General features: G+C 40.4%; 1 protein-coding gene across 1 annotated transcript in view; it reads right to left on the reverse strand.

Annotated features, from left to right (window-relative positions):
• Positions 1-4,404: 4,404 nt before the first annotated feature.
• Positions 4,405-16,563, reverse strand: part of SOS1 (SOS Ras/Rac guanine nucleotide exchange factor 1) — a 43,778-nt gene continuing 31,619 nt past the window's right edge. The window contains exons 11-22 of the mRNA XM_069009172.1: positions 14,912-14,993; positions 14,569-14,691; positions 14,307-14,410; positions 12,980-13,202; positions 12,190-12,309; positions 11,713-11,875; positions 11,256-11,373; positions 9,827-9,999; positions 8,797-8,913; positions 8,371-8,635; positions 7,200-7,318; positions 4,405-5,991 (exon numbers count right to left, since the gene is read on the reverse strand). Coding sequence (XP_068865273.1) covers positions 5,488-5,991; positions 7,200-7,318; positions 8,371-8,635; positions 8,797-8,913; positions 9,827-9,999; positions 11,256-11,373; positions 11,713-11,875; positions 12,190-12,309; positions 12,980-13,202; positions 14,307-14,410; positions 14,569-14,691; positions 14,912-14,993 — 2,111 coding nt within the window. The 3' untranslated portion in view covers positions 4,405-5,487. The remainder of the gene's footprint in view (positions 5,992-7,199; positions 7,319-8,370; positions 8,636-8,796; positions 8,914-9,826; positions 10,000-11,255; positions 11,374-11,712; positions 11,876-12,189; positions 12,310-12,979; positions 13,203-14,306; positions 14,411-14,568; positions 14,692-14,911; positions 14,994-16,563) is intronic.

A 16,563-nucleotide genomic window follows, 5' to 3' on the forward strand; every position in this document is an offset into this window, starting at 1 on the left:
GTCTTTGGATGCAGTGGCCAGTCTCACTGCAGATGCAGGGCCCAGAGCTCTCCAGTGTTGACTGACCTGCATCTACCGCCTGCTTTTCCTCCTCTGCTGGAGGCAAAAAGGTGTGTATGAAAAGGGCTATCCATACAGACAAAACCCCTTCTTGACTGCAATCAAGGTTTTCCCAACATTTCAAGAATGTGACCAAGCAAAACACCACAGATAAAAATGTTTTAGTTCGTGCCTCTCCCATAGATTTTAATGAAACTAAAATTCACTTATCCTCCTTACAAAAAGGAAAGAAGTATCATACTTTCCTCCCCTAGCTTTTGGAAACTACTCTGGGAAGATTTTTTTTAATATAAGGCTTTTAATGGCAAAAAAACCAAACCCCTTCCATCTCCTTCCCTTTCCCTCACATCCTCATAAAAGTAAAAATTCCCTGGCCCTTTCCAGTCAGGACTGCCCATGCTGACCAGCCACTGAATCACAAGACAATTCCTAGGACTTGGCAGCTTTTAGTCAGATTGTGCAGGGCCAGGATAGAAATTATATAAGAAGAGCCAGATCCTTGTAACTGAAGCATCAGCAAAACCAGTTTGTTCTGTCCAGGAATCAGCCACTGACAGAAATATTTGTTTGTCCATGGAACCAGAGTTGTATCATTATGGACAAGTGTCCACTGTAATGCACTGATGCTGTCAAGGGCTCTGATGCTTGTGGTTTTGGTCTCATGTATGTAATGACACTTTTATCCTTCATAGAACAAACCTGCTTTTCATATTTGCCAGGCAGATGCCAGGACAGAAACAGGACAAAGGAAAATAAACCTACCTGCTAACATCTCCTGGGTGAGGAAATCCTTCCAAAGTGGCAGACCCTTGCTTGTAAAATGCATGTGGATTTCAGCTGCTATTTTAGTGATTTAAGGCACAGTCAGAACTGATGGTTATTTCTTTTCGATTCTGAGTTCTTACTTTCAGGCCTATGCTTATCACTTGAGATGTCCTTGTAACTGCTCAGAATCTGCAAATGTAAATAATATGAATGAATGATGCTCAGCACCACACACACACAACCTGTTGCAGGATCCATTTTAAATCCATCTTTAGTGTACATGTGTACCCTGGATTATTTTTCTTCCTGTGCCAAATAAATGTTGCCTTTAAATAACACTGTTGCCTCTTGCACTGAATCAGCCAGAAGGCTGCATCCATTAAAAGAAGAAACAGGTGCTGCTCTGGTCCCTTTCTGAGGCAACATTACTTACACAATCCTGTATCCCTACAAATCCAGCCATGCAAGGAGACTGCTCCCTACACAAGGTTCTAAGACTCTTATTCAGAACTCAGCTGAGTCACTCTCCAGGCTTCTGGTCAAGATCCTGTTGTTGGTGTAGCTCACTGTGACAGATCTTCATCTCCTTAGACTATTCTAGACCACACCTCTCCATGGCTACACTCCCTGTTTAAGTCAGCCATCCCAGACTCAAAACAAAAAAGGCTTATTCCAAAATAGATTCAACAAACTTGTTCAAAGCAATTCCAACAACATGTGCCCTTGATCATCTACCTTTGTTTACCTCCTTTTAAAAAATATTACAGAAGTTCTGCACATCTGGCAGCTAACTTGTCATGCATCTGGCAAAAGGGATTTGATCTGATTTGGTTTTTCCCTTTCAACTTCTCAGCCACCCAGTACAGGATTTCACATTTGCTGGCTAGAAAGTAAAAAAACCTCCAAACTTACTCTTTGTTTCCCTCATAATGCACTATTTTCCACTGAACACAAAAGGTAAATTTGCTCTCAGTGGACAGAAAAATACATTTAAGGGTGGTTTGTTTTTTTAATGGAAAATAAGGAATGCAATTTACAAAATAAGAACACTTTTGTTTTTACACCTATAATGGGCCACAAGTTTCTCTCCTGAAGAAAGACTTCACCTGTGCATTGTCTGGGTTTAGAAATGACAATTCAACAATCTTTTCCATGAAGCACAATAATCTACTGTGTTCAACAGCAGTACCTCCAGTGATATCACTGGGAAAAATCTAATTTAAAATACACACAAAAGAAAAATAATTAAATATCCCACAATGTCACTCTAAAACTTGAAGGATCTAAATCCAGTGTACTAGCATGCTCTTACTGAGACAGACCTCTCCCTCCCTGATTTAAGAGAGGCATATTAGAGAAACAGGTTAGTCCACACTGGAAATGGCTTCTTGAGGATGGAGCACTCCAGTGCTTCCATGGTATCAACCCTGAAGGAGGATAACGTTCTCCATTAGCAGACAAGTTTGTTACAGACAAATGTTGCAGGGGCTGTTGAATGCCGTGACAATAACGTGTCACCTCGGGGTCACCAGGCAGCACAACAGCAACTTCCCACGCAGCAGCTGAAGAGAAACAAATGCTCAGCACCCTCAAAATCACCACAGAATCATGGAACAGTCTGGGTTGGAAAGGAACCTTTAAAGGCCATCTAGTCCAACCCCCTGCAATGAGCAGGGACATCTTCACCTAGAGCTGGTTGCTCAGAGCTCTTCCAGCCTGACCTTGAATGTTGCCAGGGATGGGGCATCTTTCACCTCTGGGCAACCTGTTCCAGTGGTTCACCACACTCACTGTAAAAAACTTCTTCCTTATACCTTGTCTAAATCTACCCTCCTTTAGTTTAAAGCCATTACTCTGTCCAATTGCAAGAGGCCCTGCCTAAAAAGGTTCTTTCTTATAAACCTATGAAGTTCTGCTACATAACCCTGCCTACATAGTTTGCAGTGGTTTAGGCTGACTTTAGCCACACATCAGCTCTCTACAGTAATACAGCAGCTCTCCAGGCCTCCACACAAGCATGTTTCATTGTCCAAGTCACATCATCACCCCAGGCCACACCAGACCAATCAGGGTCCTTTTACCAAGGAGACAGAGCATCATTAAAACGACTTAATTTTCTATGTGAAAAGTATTGTCACTAATGCAAATATGATCCAAAGAAGAAGCCATTCCAGATCAGAAATTATTAACACAAAGCTGTCCTGACACAAACCAGTGGCTTAGCAGTTGTATTCAACTCCTAAAAGCTACAGGTTTCTCAGTCCTTCCTGTTTGCAGCTGAGTTAACACCATGACTGGTGCACTGTGACTGACCCATGGGCTCCAAAGAATGTTTACTTCAGGTTCTTGCATGATGACCATTGTCCCCTGTTGCCCAAGTACCTCACCAGGAAAGCACTTTTATCCTCAGCCACAAACAGGGAACAGCAGTCCCCACTCCACAAAGGAAAGCAGAGACCTACTGACATTTCAGAAATCTGCTGATTAGCAGGAGCCATGCGAGGTCTCTCCTGAGGAACCTGGCCCCATGGTGATTCCTCCTGCCTGCTCTGCCTTGGCTGCACAACAGCACAGACAAGAGGGTGCTGAAGAAGAAATACAGATCAGAAAGTCTCATTTTATGGAGTTTTCCTGCTAACCCACCGAGGAGCTAATAATTTAGGTAACACTGCCAACAGTATGTTCCTCATGGTGTTTTTATCCAAAGAACCCATAACCTAAACTTCACCTCCTGTGGCTTGAGCTTTTACAAAGCTGCCATATAATGTTCTCCTCTGAAGCCAAGGTTTTGAGAACTTCACTTTGTTTTTCTTTTGCCAGAGAAAATGTTTCAAAACAACATTGTTAAAGACATCAAAGAAGGAATACAACTGACAACTTCAAGATCTGACTGTGCTGAAAACTGCCATTCCTGTTGATGAAATGCTTTCCAAAATGTAACGACCACACAAAAGGATCACAGGGCCCTGGTCAATGGCATTGCTGAAAGCATTAAAAAAGGTGATTTCTGCCATTATTCAACCGACACCATCTTTAGGAGAGACAGCTTTCCAAGCTGCTGAAATGTGTTCATTTTACTTGCCCCATGAGCCATATGAACTGAAGATGAGACACTTCATGCTTCATATACCTACTGCAGAGGAGATTAGGGAGCTCCTTTTCTTCAACAGCTGTCATCCACCATTACTGTCCCAAGCTGGTCTGGATTTGAAGAGCAGCATGCAGGGTTATGGATAAACCATGTCAGAATACTTACAACATACCTGTTTTGTCATGTGTATTTTGGACAGAGAAAGACACTGTAAAGATTAATGTAAGTTTGACTTTTTCTAACGTGTCATACAGGATGTGTGAAACATTTCATAGGGTGTAATAATTCACTTTGGGAGTAACCCAGCTTCTCAAATATTACGGAGTTATTATTTTGCAACATGCCAAAAACACCTCTTTAGTCTCTTATAACTAAAATACATACATTGAAGTGGGAAAAATATGTACCACAAGATGGGCTTTTATCCCCTTCAGTGCTTAACTGAAAAACTAAGTTGAACATTTGTCCATGTAATAATTTAACATATGTCAGCCAAACATATCTTTATCTTTATTTCAATTAAATTAAAAACAATCTGCAAGTATATTTATGCAACATTCACTATATACACACGATTTATGCAACTGCAAGGCAATTCTATGTATGCTGATTAATCTATTGTTAGTAAAACATGACAATAGCTATGGAAGTTGACAAGTGACTGTTTTCATGGCATGACTGAAAAAGAATAGCTACTAGCCATGAAATGGATTATCAGTAAACCTTAAAAAGAACATGACATAACCTAGCAGAGATTAACAGTCTTCTAAATGTAGTATATTTGCTTCAGATGATAGTGCTGCTTTTTAAAAAAAAATTCGCTGTCACCTTAATGATGTAAGACTTTCATCAGCTCTATCTAAAGAAAGCAATAATTAGACATTATGCTTCCTGGCAAAAATTTATTTTTGAACTGGCACCACAGTATTTCAGAAAATAATAATAAAGTACCTCTTTGGTGAAGCCTAGGTACCCCCTACTACTCATTGTAACAACTTGTAAACAGGACCGCAATACAGTGCTTTGCCTCAATTCTAGCTCGGTTAGGTACCACAGATCTTCCTCACAGTCCTTCTCATAATTTTAGGAAGGTATTTTAAAGCAGGGAGTAAGTAAAGCAAAGGAAAATTAAGAAGGATATAAAGTTCCCTGTTTGAGATTTAAAAAAAGTGCATAATGTTTTCATTCCAAAAACTGTGCCACTGTATGGAACTGATGGATACAAGACTGTTTTTCCTTCCTGTACTGGACATTATTGATCATTACACAAACACAGTCTCTGCTCATTGGCCAAAGAAGTCTCTCCAGACTGTTTTCTGGTACAATCAGCTGTCCAATTACTTTAGAACAATGTCCTGCATACTAAAACAAGAACAGCAAGTTAACCGGGTTTTCCACTAGAAAGTCTGTTTTTGCAATTCCATTTCTGTACACTACATTTCCAATGCATTGGAGAGTTCTTAGTGTTTGGCATACACATCCCAACTCCTTGACACCACCAGGTTCAGTGCATCCATTGCCAGCAACAGACATAGCACCAGGAAAATGCGACTCCCAGCGCGAGGGACAGTTCAGGAGGAGGGGGCATTCTCCAGCAAGGGTGGCCCATCCCGATGCATCGATGGGTGTGTGTGCTCCCTTTTGTAAGTTTTTGGAGGAAGCTTTGGGATATGTTGAGAAGTGCTTTGTCGTGGAGGAACAGGTGGTCCAGCAACAGAAGGGAGGTCCACATCCTGCGGTATCAAAGGCGGCGATGGCAGATGCCTCCGTGCTACATGTGGAGAAGGTGTCTGGGGGGGAGGAGGCGTGAACGGAGAGGGGCTGTTTGGGAAAAAGGTGTTACCAAGTTCGCTTTTTCTCCCCAGGGGTGGAGGCTGGAGGTGTAGTGGTGAGCTAGAGAAAACATCTGGAGTTCGCACAGGCTCCCGTGGCGGTAGCTCGGGAGGGTTTGCAGTGGTAACACAGGAGTCAGAGATGCAGGTCCGATCAGGCACCGAGTACCTTGGAGAATACACTTTAGAGGTTGGTTGCCTAGGAGGGATTGCTGGTGGGTTGTCCAGGTGTGCAGAAGTAATCTGAGGTACACAAACATTTCATTCAGTAAAATTCCAGAGCGGCAGCAAAGCACAAGACCCTGCTGTGAAGCAGAAGGCCCCTCCCGCGCTGCAGGTTGCTCTTAGCAGGGGTGCACCAACACATGAGTGAACAGCCAAGGATGGAAGGAATGAAGATGCACAGAGAGGGACAAGGGCAAGGCAAAGAATGGTCAAAGCAACAGTTTCCCTGCTAGTTCCAGGTCTGCTTGCTGGGGAGGTTTGGATATCTTCAACCACCTCCCCAGTAACAAGCACTTGGAGTGGGCAAACACACCAGATATTTGTTCAAGAAAACAAGGAAAAGGGAGAGGCTGATGATGCCAAACAGGGAAAAAATAAACTGTGCTCAGAAGATGGAGTTCAGTAGTCAGAATTATGGAAGAGAACAGTTCCCAAGATGCAGACCATAGCAACAGGATAACTGGTCTCCAACACCCTATCACATACACAATGTTTTCAAATACATTTTGGTGATGTGTTAAATTCTGCTGACTGACAAAACAGTTGCCCATAGTCTGAAAATAACTGCTGAAGAGCCACTTACAAGCTCTCTTCAAAGACATATTTTGAGTGGGATTTTCAAATCTGAAGTCACAAATGAGCTTCCACTGAAATCAGGTGAAATTTGACACTGTCTGCAACAAAGGCTGGATCAGATCCCAGCTGCCCGACAAATGCAAAAGGAAAATGTAGCAATGGCTTAAGCAGGCAGGCAGACAGGATGGATAAGCAAGAGGGGAAAGCAAGCCCTTGAGCACCACAGCATCAGGGTCAAATATTCTGGTGAAACTTTCCAGAGGACTGAGTTGTGTACAGCACTTTCCATCATTACTGTTTATCAGTTCTTTACTCCCATTCATATATCCTAAAATGATACTCTGGAACAATTATCCCAGATGGAAACATCTGCCTGAAGCCTCAAGTTCTCAAAAGCAATGCAAGGGCCTGAGCATAGCACACGAGTAGATGAGACATTTCTAACCCTAAATTTAGGTCCCATCTGTTTTCATTTGTTTGAGATCAAGACATAGTGAGGCAGACCTGTGAAGGCTTCAAATACATAGCTGCTTACTCTTTCTCATACAGTTCTTCAAAAAATAAATGTACTGTCTTTAAGAGTTACTTTTCTATCATGCCCTGCCCCTCTTCTCCCAGAAAAACAAATGACCTCTTTTCTCCTTACTTACTTTTGATGGGGAGGATTCAGCTGGGGCAGATTCTGGTCTTCTTCGTGGAGGAACAGGAGGAGGGACAGGAGCATCATCTGAAGTTTTGGTAAAGTTTATGGATGACACAGAAGCAGATCCTAGTGGACATTAAAAAAAATGTTGATAATGATGAACTTTCGGCTCAATATTGCTGCCAATAGAGGTGCCATAAATCATAAAGCAATTGCTCATAAAAAGCATCATGAATCAAGGAGGTGGTAAATAAAGACAATGAAACAAGCCTCTAACTTGCAGCTGCCAGAGAAACTGCTTTTCTGAGCTGCAAAGATCTCTGTGGCTATCAGTTCCTGAACATTCTTAAATAATCCTCGAGACCAAAGCCACATCACAAACTTGCTCTTGTGTCACAACAGCACTAAAACAATACCCTGAACCTGCAGTCAGTGGACCCAACAACAAAGAAATCCTTTGCAAAGGCTTTGCAAAGACCTGGCTTGAACACTCTGCAATGGCACTGCTCTGCTAAGGAACTTCTGCTTTTAGCAAATCATTTCACCTCCTTGTGGCAACCAGCTGAACGCAGGAGTAACCTCTGCAAGCCCTCATATGTGAAAGGAGCCTATATTCATTATTAAATGCTGAGAGCACACCATAAAATATGAGATCCCTTGTATGTTGGGAAAGACAGAAGAAAAAGAGGTGTGGATAGGTCCTGATGGATTTAAAGCAAGGAAACACGGATTTTAAGTTCTGCAGGAAAACCATCCATGTACACTGAAATCAGTTCTGAATTGCAGGCAGCAGAATAAAGCACCCTCAAAATATTAATTTTTTATTCTCACTGTTCACCATCAGATACTCACCCAATACATTCACACATATACATATGGCAGCAAATCCCTCAAGTTTGTTTGGGACATGTATGGGCCCCAGAGATTACCTCTGCCTTCAGTATTGACAGTTCCTCCAAAGACTTGTAACAGTCCTTAAGTAACACCCCTAATTCTATTCAGTTTCTCCTTTATAATAAAAACTTTTTAAAGAAAAAGGGAGCAAGAAATATTGAAAATATAAGGAGACAAAAGCAATTCTTTTTACAGTCACTTTAGAAGGCTAAACCTGATTTCCCCTGCCTAACACCACAAAATGTGGCTGGCACATGCTTGGCAGGCTGGCTGTGAGCACGCACTTGTATGAAAAGGACTGGAGGGATCCGAGTCGAACACGCTGCAGGCGTCCGTGGTGCTGGAAGTGGCAGAAGCAGGAGGAGGGGTCAGAGGGGTGCGGGGGGAGTTTGGGGCAGATGCTGTGGCTTCCGCCTCGGTCTCTGGGATGCGGCTGTAGCTGATTTTCCTTGGCTCCTGCTGCAGGGGTGTGGGATGTCTCATGGTACCTGGCCTTGGATTAGAGGGACGAACACCTGGGGACTTGAGGGGGTAGCTGTACTTCTTGGGCTGAAACGACAGAAGATATCAACCAAAATCAAAAGGCCGTGGGATCACTTAAATGTAGCTTTATATTTATGAAGTCAGAGATCTAAAATGACTTTTGCCATCTACGAAAGACAAATGTAAGCACTTTTTGAAAAAGAAAATTACCAAACTTGAATACTAACAAATCTTGGAGGAGGCTTGACATTCCGTGGCTCTATCTCCAGTGACTTGTTGAACAGATAATCTGTAAATTCTGTCTCCACGCTGTTTCCCATTGGATTCAGGTTTTCAAAAAATCTCTGCAATACAAAAATGCAGACGACTTGTCAGCTAAGATGCTTCTTAATACTGCTTGTTTCTACAGCACAAATGATCCCAACTGTTCAAGAGAACAGAGAAAATGCTGGAGTCAGAGGTAATGACAGACTTTTAAGTTATTAAATCTGTTTGTCGCCAGCCCTTTTCTGGACATTGCTACTGCTATGCTTGGCCTGAAAACCAACTGTGCTACCAACCCTAAATGCTTTCTGCAGTGTAAAATCAGACTAGGTTTGCTCAAACACTTCCATAAGAAGCTGCAAACAATCCATCTTTACACTGATGCAGGGAAGACAGCTCCCACAAAGCATTCTGTCAAAGCCTGAGGAGAACAAATAAAATAAACCCTTGCAGAATCTCTTAGGATAACCTGTTCTATGACTCTCTGGAAGTATATAGCTCAAAAGATGGTAAGAAAAAAGGAAGAAAGGAAAGCAAGCAGAGAGAACACTGCTTAGACAACACCTCAGACCAAGGAAAACAAACACCAGGAGAAAGAAAAACGTATCACGACCATCAACACATGATGTAAACACAGTGCTATCAGATAAACCTGGAAACATAAAGGCAGTGTAACAGAGGAGGAAAACACAACTGGGCTCACTGGACAAATAATTGCAACTGAGTGAAGGACAATGAGAATCTGCCAGTTTCAGTTCCTGTTTAACACTGATCGATAAGATCAATGTCCCAACAGCTGAGAAAAAAAATGAAACAAACCCAAGAAACTGCAAGCATTGAGCTTTCTGCCCTTTCTTATAGTGAGACCTGAGAGAAGTTTTATGACAGCTCTGCTCATCTCTGATTCAGTCAGACTGAATCTATGTGAATTCAGTCTGTCCTTACGGTCTGTCAGCTGACAGAATCACCACAGAAGGAAATCATGTCACTTACCCTGATGTCAAATTCCACTCTTAAACAATATGGCTGGTTCTGGTACTGCTGTATCTCCCCTGTTATCTCAGCTACCTTCCTTCTCTTGCTGAAGTTTATAAGGTCTTTCCCATGTCGCTTGAGAAATTCAGGATTGCCTTCTTCTGTTTTCAAAATGTTGGTTAAGTAAATCCCTAAAGGGCACACAGAAGAGGTTCTCAACACAGTGTACAAAACAAGGAGGAAGTCACAACTGGAATACAAGGAATTCTTAAAGAATTTAATTTGTGCACTGTAATTATTTAGAAAACTTCTCTGTTATGGTCAGTAAGAGAATTGCACCTCACTTTCCAATAAGGGCAACAATTTAAGTATTTTAACATGCCTTTTCCAGAAAGCTGCCTTTTTGCATCAAAGTCCCAAAGCCTGTGCATCTTTCTTGTGGTTAAGGAAGCTCACACAACTGAACACTAAAAGAGGACACTGAACAGGAGTGCTTTCTCTTAACTCCTCTATTCCATTAGACACCCCAGCTAAACTCCAAAAATTATTTTCAGGTTTTATCCTGGCTTCATAATTGCATCAAATAATTTGAAGATTAGAAAGCAAAAAGTGCTCTCCACTCCACAGATCATGTATCTGGAATTGTCATTATGACTCGACAGAAATAACTGAAGCTATTGACATGTGATCCTGCTAACCTCTACTCATCTCTGAAGCAGGACAGAAGGTTTCTTAGTTGATCTTATCTTTCTTTGCAGAGCTCTGGAGTATATCTTTCCCCAATCTGTAAAAGGCCAAAAAAGCCATCAACACTATTTTCTTTCAGTTTTGGCCCGAAGCCTATGTTGGACAAGTGCAATGTCCAGACTTGGAACTGATCTGCAGCAAACATTTAAATGAATTGCTTAATAACAGGAATGAGATGTGCTTAACATCACCATTTGCTAAATGTCAGCAATCTACTTCAAAGAAGAACTGTTCAGACTGATGATAAAGAGGAGGCTTTCTTTCCCAAACTTTATCTTTACAGAAATAAGACTTTTTAATAGAAATGAGACTCTAGCTTTATTTCTTGGAACTCACGATGAGGAAGGGAATCCTTCTTTCTCTGCCAGTCAATGACAATAATATTTCTAATGTGACCACCTTCTATTGAGAGTGTTTCTGGTTGCAACAGTTCAAACCACACTCAAAGTAAAAATCAACAAATATGGAAATAGGATATTGCAGATATACTTATTTTTACTGCAAATAACACCTCCCATGAATAGTTACTTTAGGGGTTTTTTTCACGTATTTGTGCCTGGGCACCTGAAATTCCAACCCACCTGTCCTGTTAAAACTGACTTTTCTCTCTATTGCTCATACTCTGTTTAGTACCTTAGCTCAATACCTTCCAAATTCATGTTAATGTGGGACACAGCTCATCCAAACCAAACGTACTCACCAAAAAAAGGCACACAAGGAGGATTAATGGACCTGAGTTTTGCCAAATATTTCTTATAATGGTCCTCACTCAGCTCATAAGCTTCTTCTAAGATCTTCTTCTGGCGACTTGGAATTTGCTTAAAAGAGAGACCAAACAGGTTGTTTGGAAAGAGAAGGTAAAGGCATGGCCCAGCAACAATACTGAGAGTAATGGTCTCCCACAGATATTTGAACCAGGGACCACGAGGACAGTGCCCCATCATCCTGAGATGCCTTTCTTAAGTGGGGATGGATTTCTTTCTTCTGAAACCAAGGAAAAAAACCCTCTCTCTTACACCCTGATTGATTAATTTCTTGGGGGATTTACTTTCTTTGCTCCTTGGAAGCACATGCTTACTGACAAGACAGGCTTTCAGTGCAGCCAAGGTACCCTGCATGACACTGCCATAGCAAAAGTGGAAAACATTTCACTGTACCTCAAACGTGTGATCCAACCTATAAACTGCTGCGGAGTTCATAGCACTGACAATCTCAAGGACACCATTAAAGTTGTTTAGCTCTTGAAAAACTTGCAGGATCTCAATTATCCGGCTCACTACAATTACTCTTTCCTCTAGGTTTTCTGTTTCTACAATGCATCTAAATACACAAGAACATTGGGGTTTGTATTAAAGCGCTGATGAGGTTTCCAAAATCAGATATTAAGTTGCAACACAAACAAATATGATTTTATCAAATTACTTGAGATAGTTCTGAAAATGTCTTAGAGATTCGAAAATATTCTAAGAATAAAAAGCTTGAGACCATTATGTTAAAATTCTCACAGGGATTGGTTTTAGCATCTAAACACCAAAACAGGAATTCTCCCAGAACAGGATTCTTCACAGTATACTTGTGAATGGACTGTAAGTGTCCAGATATGGAGTAGGTGCAGATTCAGGAAAGTGACTTACTTTTCAAACCACAAAGTTAGGTTAGTTGTATGCCTTATCATTTTGAGAAGGTTGGGAGAATTAATTTCTTTATCTTCCTTTGTCCACACACTTCCAACTAGTTCAGATGGCTGCACAGCTCTAGAAAAGTAGATGCATTATCAAAAAATGTAATTAAAAGCAGAAAATAAAATATTATTTCCCCAAACCCTCTTGATTTTCACTGAATTTGGAATTCATATTTAGAAATAAATTCTTAAGGTAGCACTTCTATAGTGTTAGGCTCCCATCATGACTAAATGACTGATATTTCTATGCTTCTTTTTTAGACTGTAGGTATTTCTTAATCTATGTAACTCTTAACCACCTCTGTTCATCTAAATGAAGAAAGAAATCATCTCATTCACCATAACAAAATGTGAGCTTCCAATGCCTGAACAATTTCTTACAGGCAGCTAATGAGACCTGACACGGTCCTTAATTTGCTTCACAAACCAGGATGTGAAGAAAACTGATTTAATAATTGTTCATACTTCTCAAAGTCTGATCTACTCAGAAAATATCAAGAGGAAGATGGAGCACAATACCACTAACAGTATGCAACAGTCACACATACTGCACATTAACTGGGGGAGGATAAAACAAATGCTGTACTTAAGAGAGCTTTTTCTGCAGAAATAGTAATTAATACACACCACTGGTAAAGTCCCTTGATTTCTGTCGGGCTTCACATCAGAAGCCCCCAGAAACAACTTCAGGCATGGAGAATATTTTGATTTGTGCCACATGTTTCTCAGTGGAGGGAAGTTACCTGTAAAAATCCGACTCCAGTAAAGTGAGCTGCCGAGCGATTTCTATGGGATGCAAAGTGAGCAAGTCAAAAGTCTCTGTGTGGCCTGGTTTGCTTATGTGCCACTCAATTGCTGGAGGGGGACTCTCAAAAGTGATGTTGTGGCTCGGCCCAATGGCTTGTGCCTGCTTTTTCCTGTTGATTATCTTTGTGATGGATTCAACCCACTTCTTCATGGCTTTGCCTGGCACACAGAGAAAATTACTATTTCGATAATACTGTTTTTCCTAAGATATCAGCATGATTCAGAAATCTTTGGATTTAACCCCAAAACTTACTACATTAAAGGAATAGTATATTCTTTAGGATTGGGTAGAAGTGTTCAAAGATAGAAAGAATTCCTCAACAGCCAATGACAAGTGCAATTTTGCCCAAGCACAAATGAGAATACCCAAATTAGGCTCCAGCTCTGATTTAGGTGCTTTTCTTTCTTTTCTGAGTTTACAGTGAGTTTTTTGGGAACAAACCTTCTTTTGCCCAAAATGCACTTCTGCAAACACCTTGAACTATTTAATAGTCTGGGAAAGAGCACATGATTACCTCAGATAACCTAGAAAGTCAAAATAACAAACAGGGAGAAGCTTCTTCCTGTACTGCATTTACCATCAAAGCTGAGAACAAAATTGAAAGGCCAAATACCTTTTCAGCTCTGCACCGTAAGAATTTCATGCACAAGTCCATTGAAAACCTACCAGTAACATCTATTGAACTAGCTGGCTCATTCTCCCCTCATTTTAATGGCTAAATAACCATTAAATACTTCTCTGACACAGTATTGTCCTACAAACTGCTCCTGTGTCTGTCTTGGTTTTATTTAAAAGGAAACAGGAAGAGTCTGTACAATCACAACTGCAAGGTGTCCTACAGTTCCAATATGCACTGTGAAGTAGCTGTGAACTCTTGTTTCAAAGAAATAATGGTTTCCACCATCAAACTTTTACAAAAATTACCCCCTGTGTAAAGTTTAAAATGACAATCAAAGCAATTATTCTGCCCTGATCATTACTCAGTTCTTATTATTTTGCATTATTTCAGTCCCTTTACAACAAAACCCATAATTTATGTAAATAACAATCACTATTCTGAAAAGGAGCCAGATTTTTTAATAGTAGTGTGTGTGTGTGTGTGTGTGTGTGTGTGGGCTTAATGAAAGTTTATTTCATGCTCTTTATGAAGTATTTAATAAGCAGTCAGTCCTGTTTTTCCTGAAAGCAGAATTGATCACATTCCCTATCTTTGAAAAGGGATGCTTTAGGATAAATATCAGCACTTAGGAAACTGTAAATACCTCTTACTGTTCCAATGAACTCCTCCAAACGTTTCAGAAGATCAGCATCTCTTTCGAAGTCATAGAAGTGGTGCTCTACCCAGTGTCGACACACATTTAATACTCTGCAAAAGTAAAGAATAAACAAACACTCTACACCTCAGTCTATCTTCCCTATCAAAGCAGCTGCAAGGAAGGTCACTGGAATCACGAAGAGCCAGTGCAGCCAAAAGCTGACACCTCAGAAGGAATTCAGAGGGGCTCACAGTGATGCAACACTCACCGTAGCTGCACAGGTTGAATGTACTCTTTCCTAAATCTTTTCAGCTCTGCACTAAGGGGTTGGTCTCCGTTCTCCATGGCAATACGGTCGGCTTCCGTTGGCTCAGGCTCTGGAATTTCAAATCTAGCACAGAAGATGGGTGTAAGGCCATCTATTACACCAGTCTTGGGCACAAACTTTTGGATATAAACTTGTACATTTTACTGGCAATCCTTGAATTGGACAACTTTTTAAAAGGTGTTTGAAGTGAATCAAAACCAACTGGAAAGCCAGAATCTTACACACTCCACGAAGAAAGAAAAAAAATGCACTTCATAAGAACATATTTTTAACAGTGGCATACCTTTCTATTAGCAAACTCAGCAACTCTTGAGGTCTACAGAAGGATCTATATGTTGTGAGAAAAGTCCGAACAAAGTTGGGATCTAAGACAAAGAATAATTTTACACTTATGTCAGCAATTACCTGATTTTTTTTCCCTTTACAATAACTTCAATTATCCTTTAAAATTAAGGATGTCACCCTATCAGTTTACAGAGAAGATTATGTAACCCAAAATGGCTTTGGTAACAATTCAAAATCTCCTAAAACAATATGAAGCAGAACTTAAAAATAATTTTCATTCTTTTGGAGGTTCACAGCAACTTTTTTTCCCCCCCTTCAATTGTTAAAAGACAGGATTCTTTTCCAATGACTTCGAAATTAATGAATACCTGATTTTATTTATGAGTAAACAACTTTAGTTTTGACAGTGATTGGGACATGAGAACTCAAAAAACACATCAAATAACTTTGCATTGGGTAGAAATGGCCTCTTCCAGGGGAGAATGTTTCCCCTAAACTGGTACATTTGATAACCAGTCATGGTTAGGCAGCCTAGGTATTTTTTCATCTGACAGCTATGTTTGAGGTCATATTTATTTCACTTCAAGAAAATCAACCAATTTCATTTTAATTGACTAATTACGTATCAATTCATTTAAAATATGAAAATGTGTTTTAAAAACAATCAAGTATTCAAAACAGAAAACCAAAGTGTCTCCCATAGTTACAAAAGCAAACCCATTTCTCTACAAATATGAGGAAATGCAGTGACAGCTCACTGGCACTGCACAGAGCTGACTAGAAACAAGGTTAACGCTGTTATACCTGAACAGAATTAATGAGCAGATTGCAACAGCAATTTGCATTTTTTTGCATATTAAATCCATATCCGGATTTTAAAACCAAACCCCAGTTGATAATTGTCCTAACACAGAGTGGCTGAAGAGGAGCTCACTTGAAGAAAGAATTCCTACAGGCTGCAATATGTAGGATTAAAAGGCTGCATTATTTGACTTAATGCTCTGTTGGATGTAAATGGAATATGGATTTTTAAGAGCTGCTTTAAAATCCTCCTTAACTCCTTACCAGCATTTTGTCCATTAGAAGGAACATTCTACCTTTCTTAGGTCTCCCTGAGTTGTTCATTCGGGCAACAGTTTCCTGTGATGTGTTGCACACCTGAACTATGCCGTGTAACACAGTATTTCCTTGCAATTCTGTTGCATGATAAGTCTCATTTCTTAAACAAGTGGCTATTCTGCTTCTCCCATGTCCTTCGTTACTCCATTTCTCTAATCATAACCCCTCTCCCACTAGTCCTTGAAATTGTACAGTCCAAAATTATTTTCAAAGGCAGAACTCCAATACTTTTTGCACAAAGAAGGTCATCCCTGTTCACATCATCTTCATCATGGAAATACACCATTTCTGCTGTGCTAAAGAAGCACAGTAACTCCTGCTCTCACAGTTTGCAATCTGTACACAGCATCTATTCTAAATAAGAGATTTTGTCTACATGAAAAAGAAAGCTTCCATAGCAATTAACATTTTTAGATCACTGCAAGCTCTGAGTCATAGCTATTGTTATTTTTACAGGTAGGGTCAGCATATAAATCCACAATACATATTGAATTCCAAATGAAGTCGATCAGAAAATCAAATCTAACTTTG

Source organism: Aphelocoma coerulescens, chromosome 3, assembly GCF_041296385.1.
Source record: "Aphelocoma coerulescens isolate FSJ_1873_10779 chromosome 3, UR_Acoe_1.0, whole genome shotgun sequence".
Lineage (NCBI taxonomy): Eukaryota > Metazoa > Chordata > Aves > Passeriformes > Corvidae > Aphelocoma > Aphelocoma coerulescens.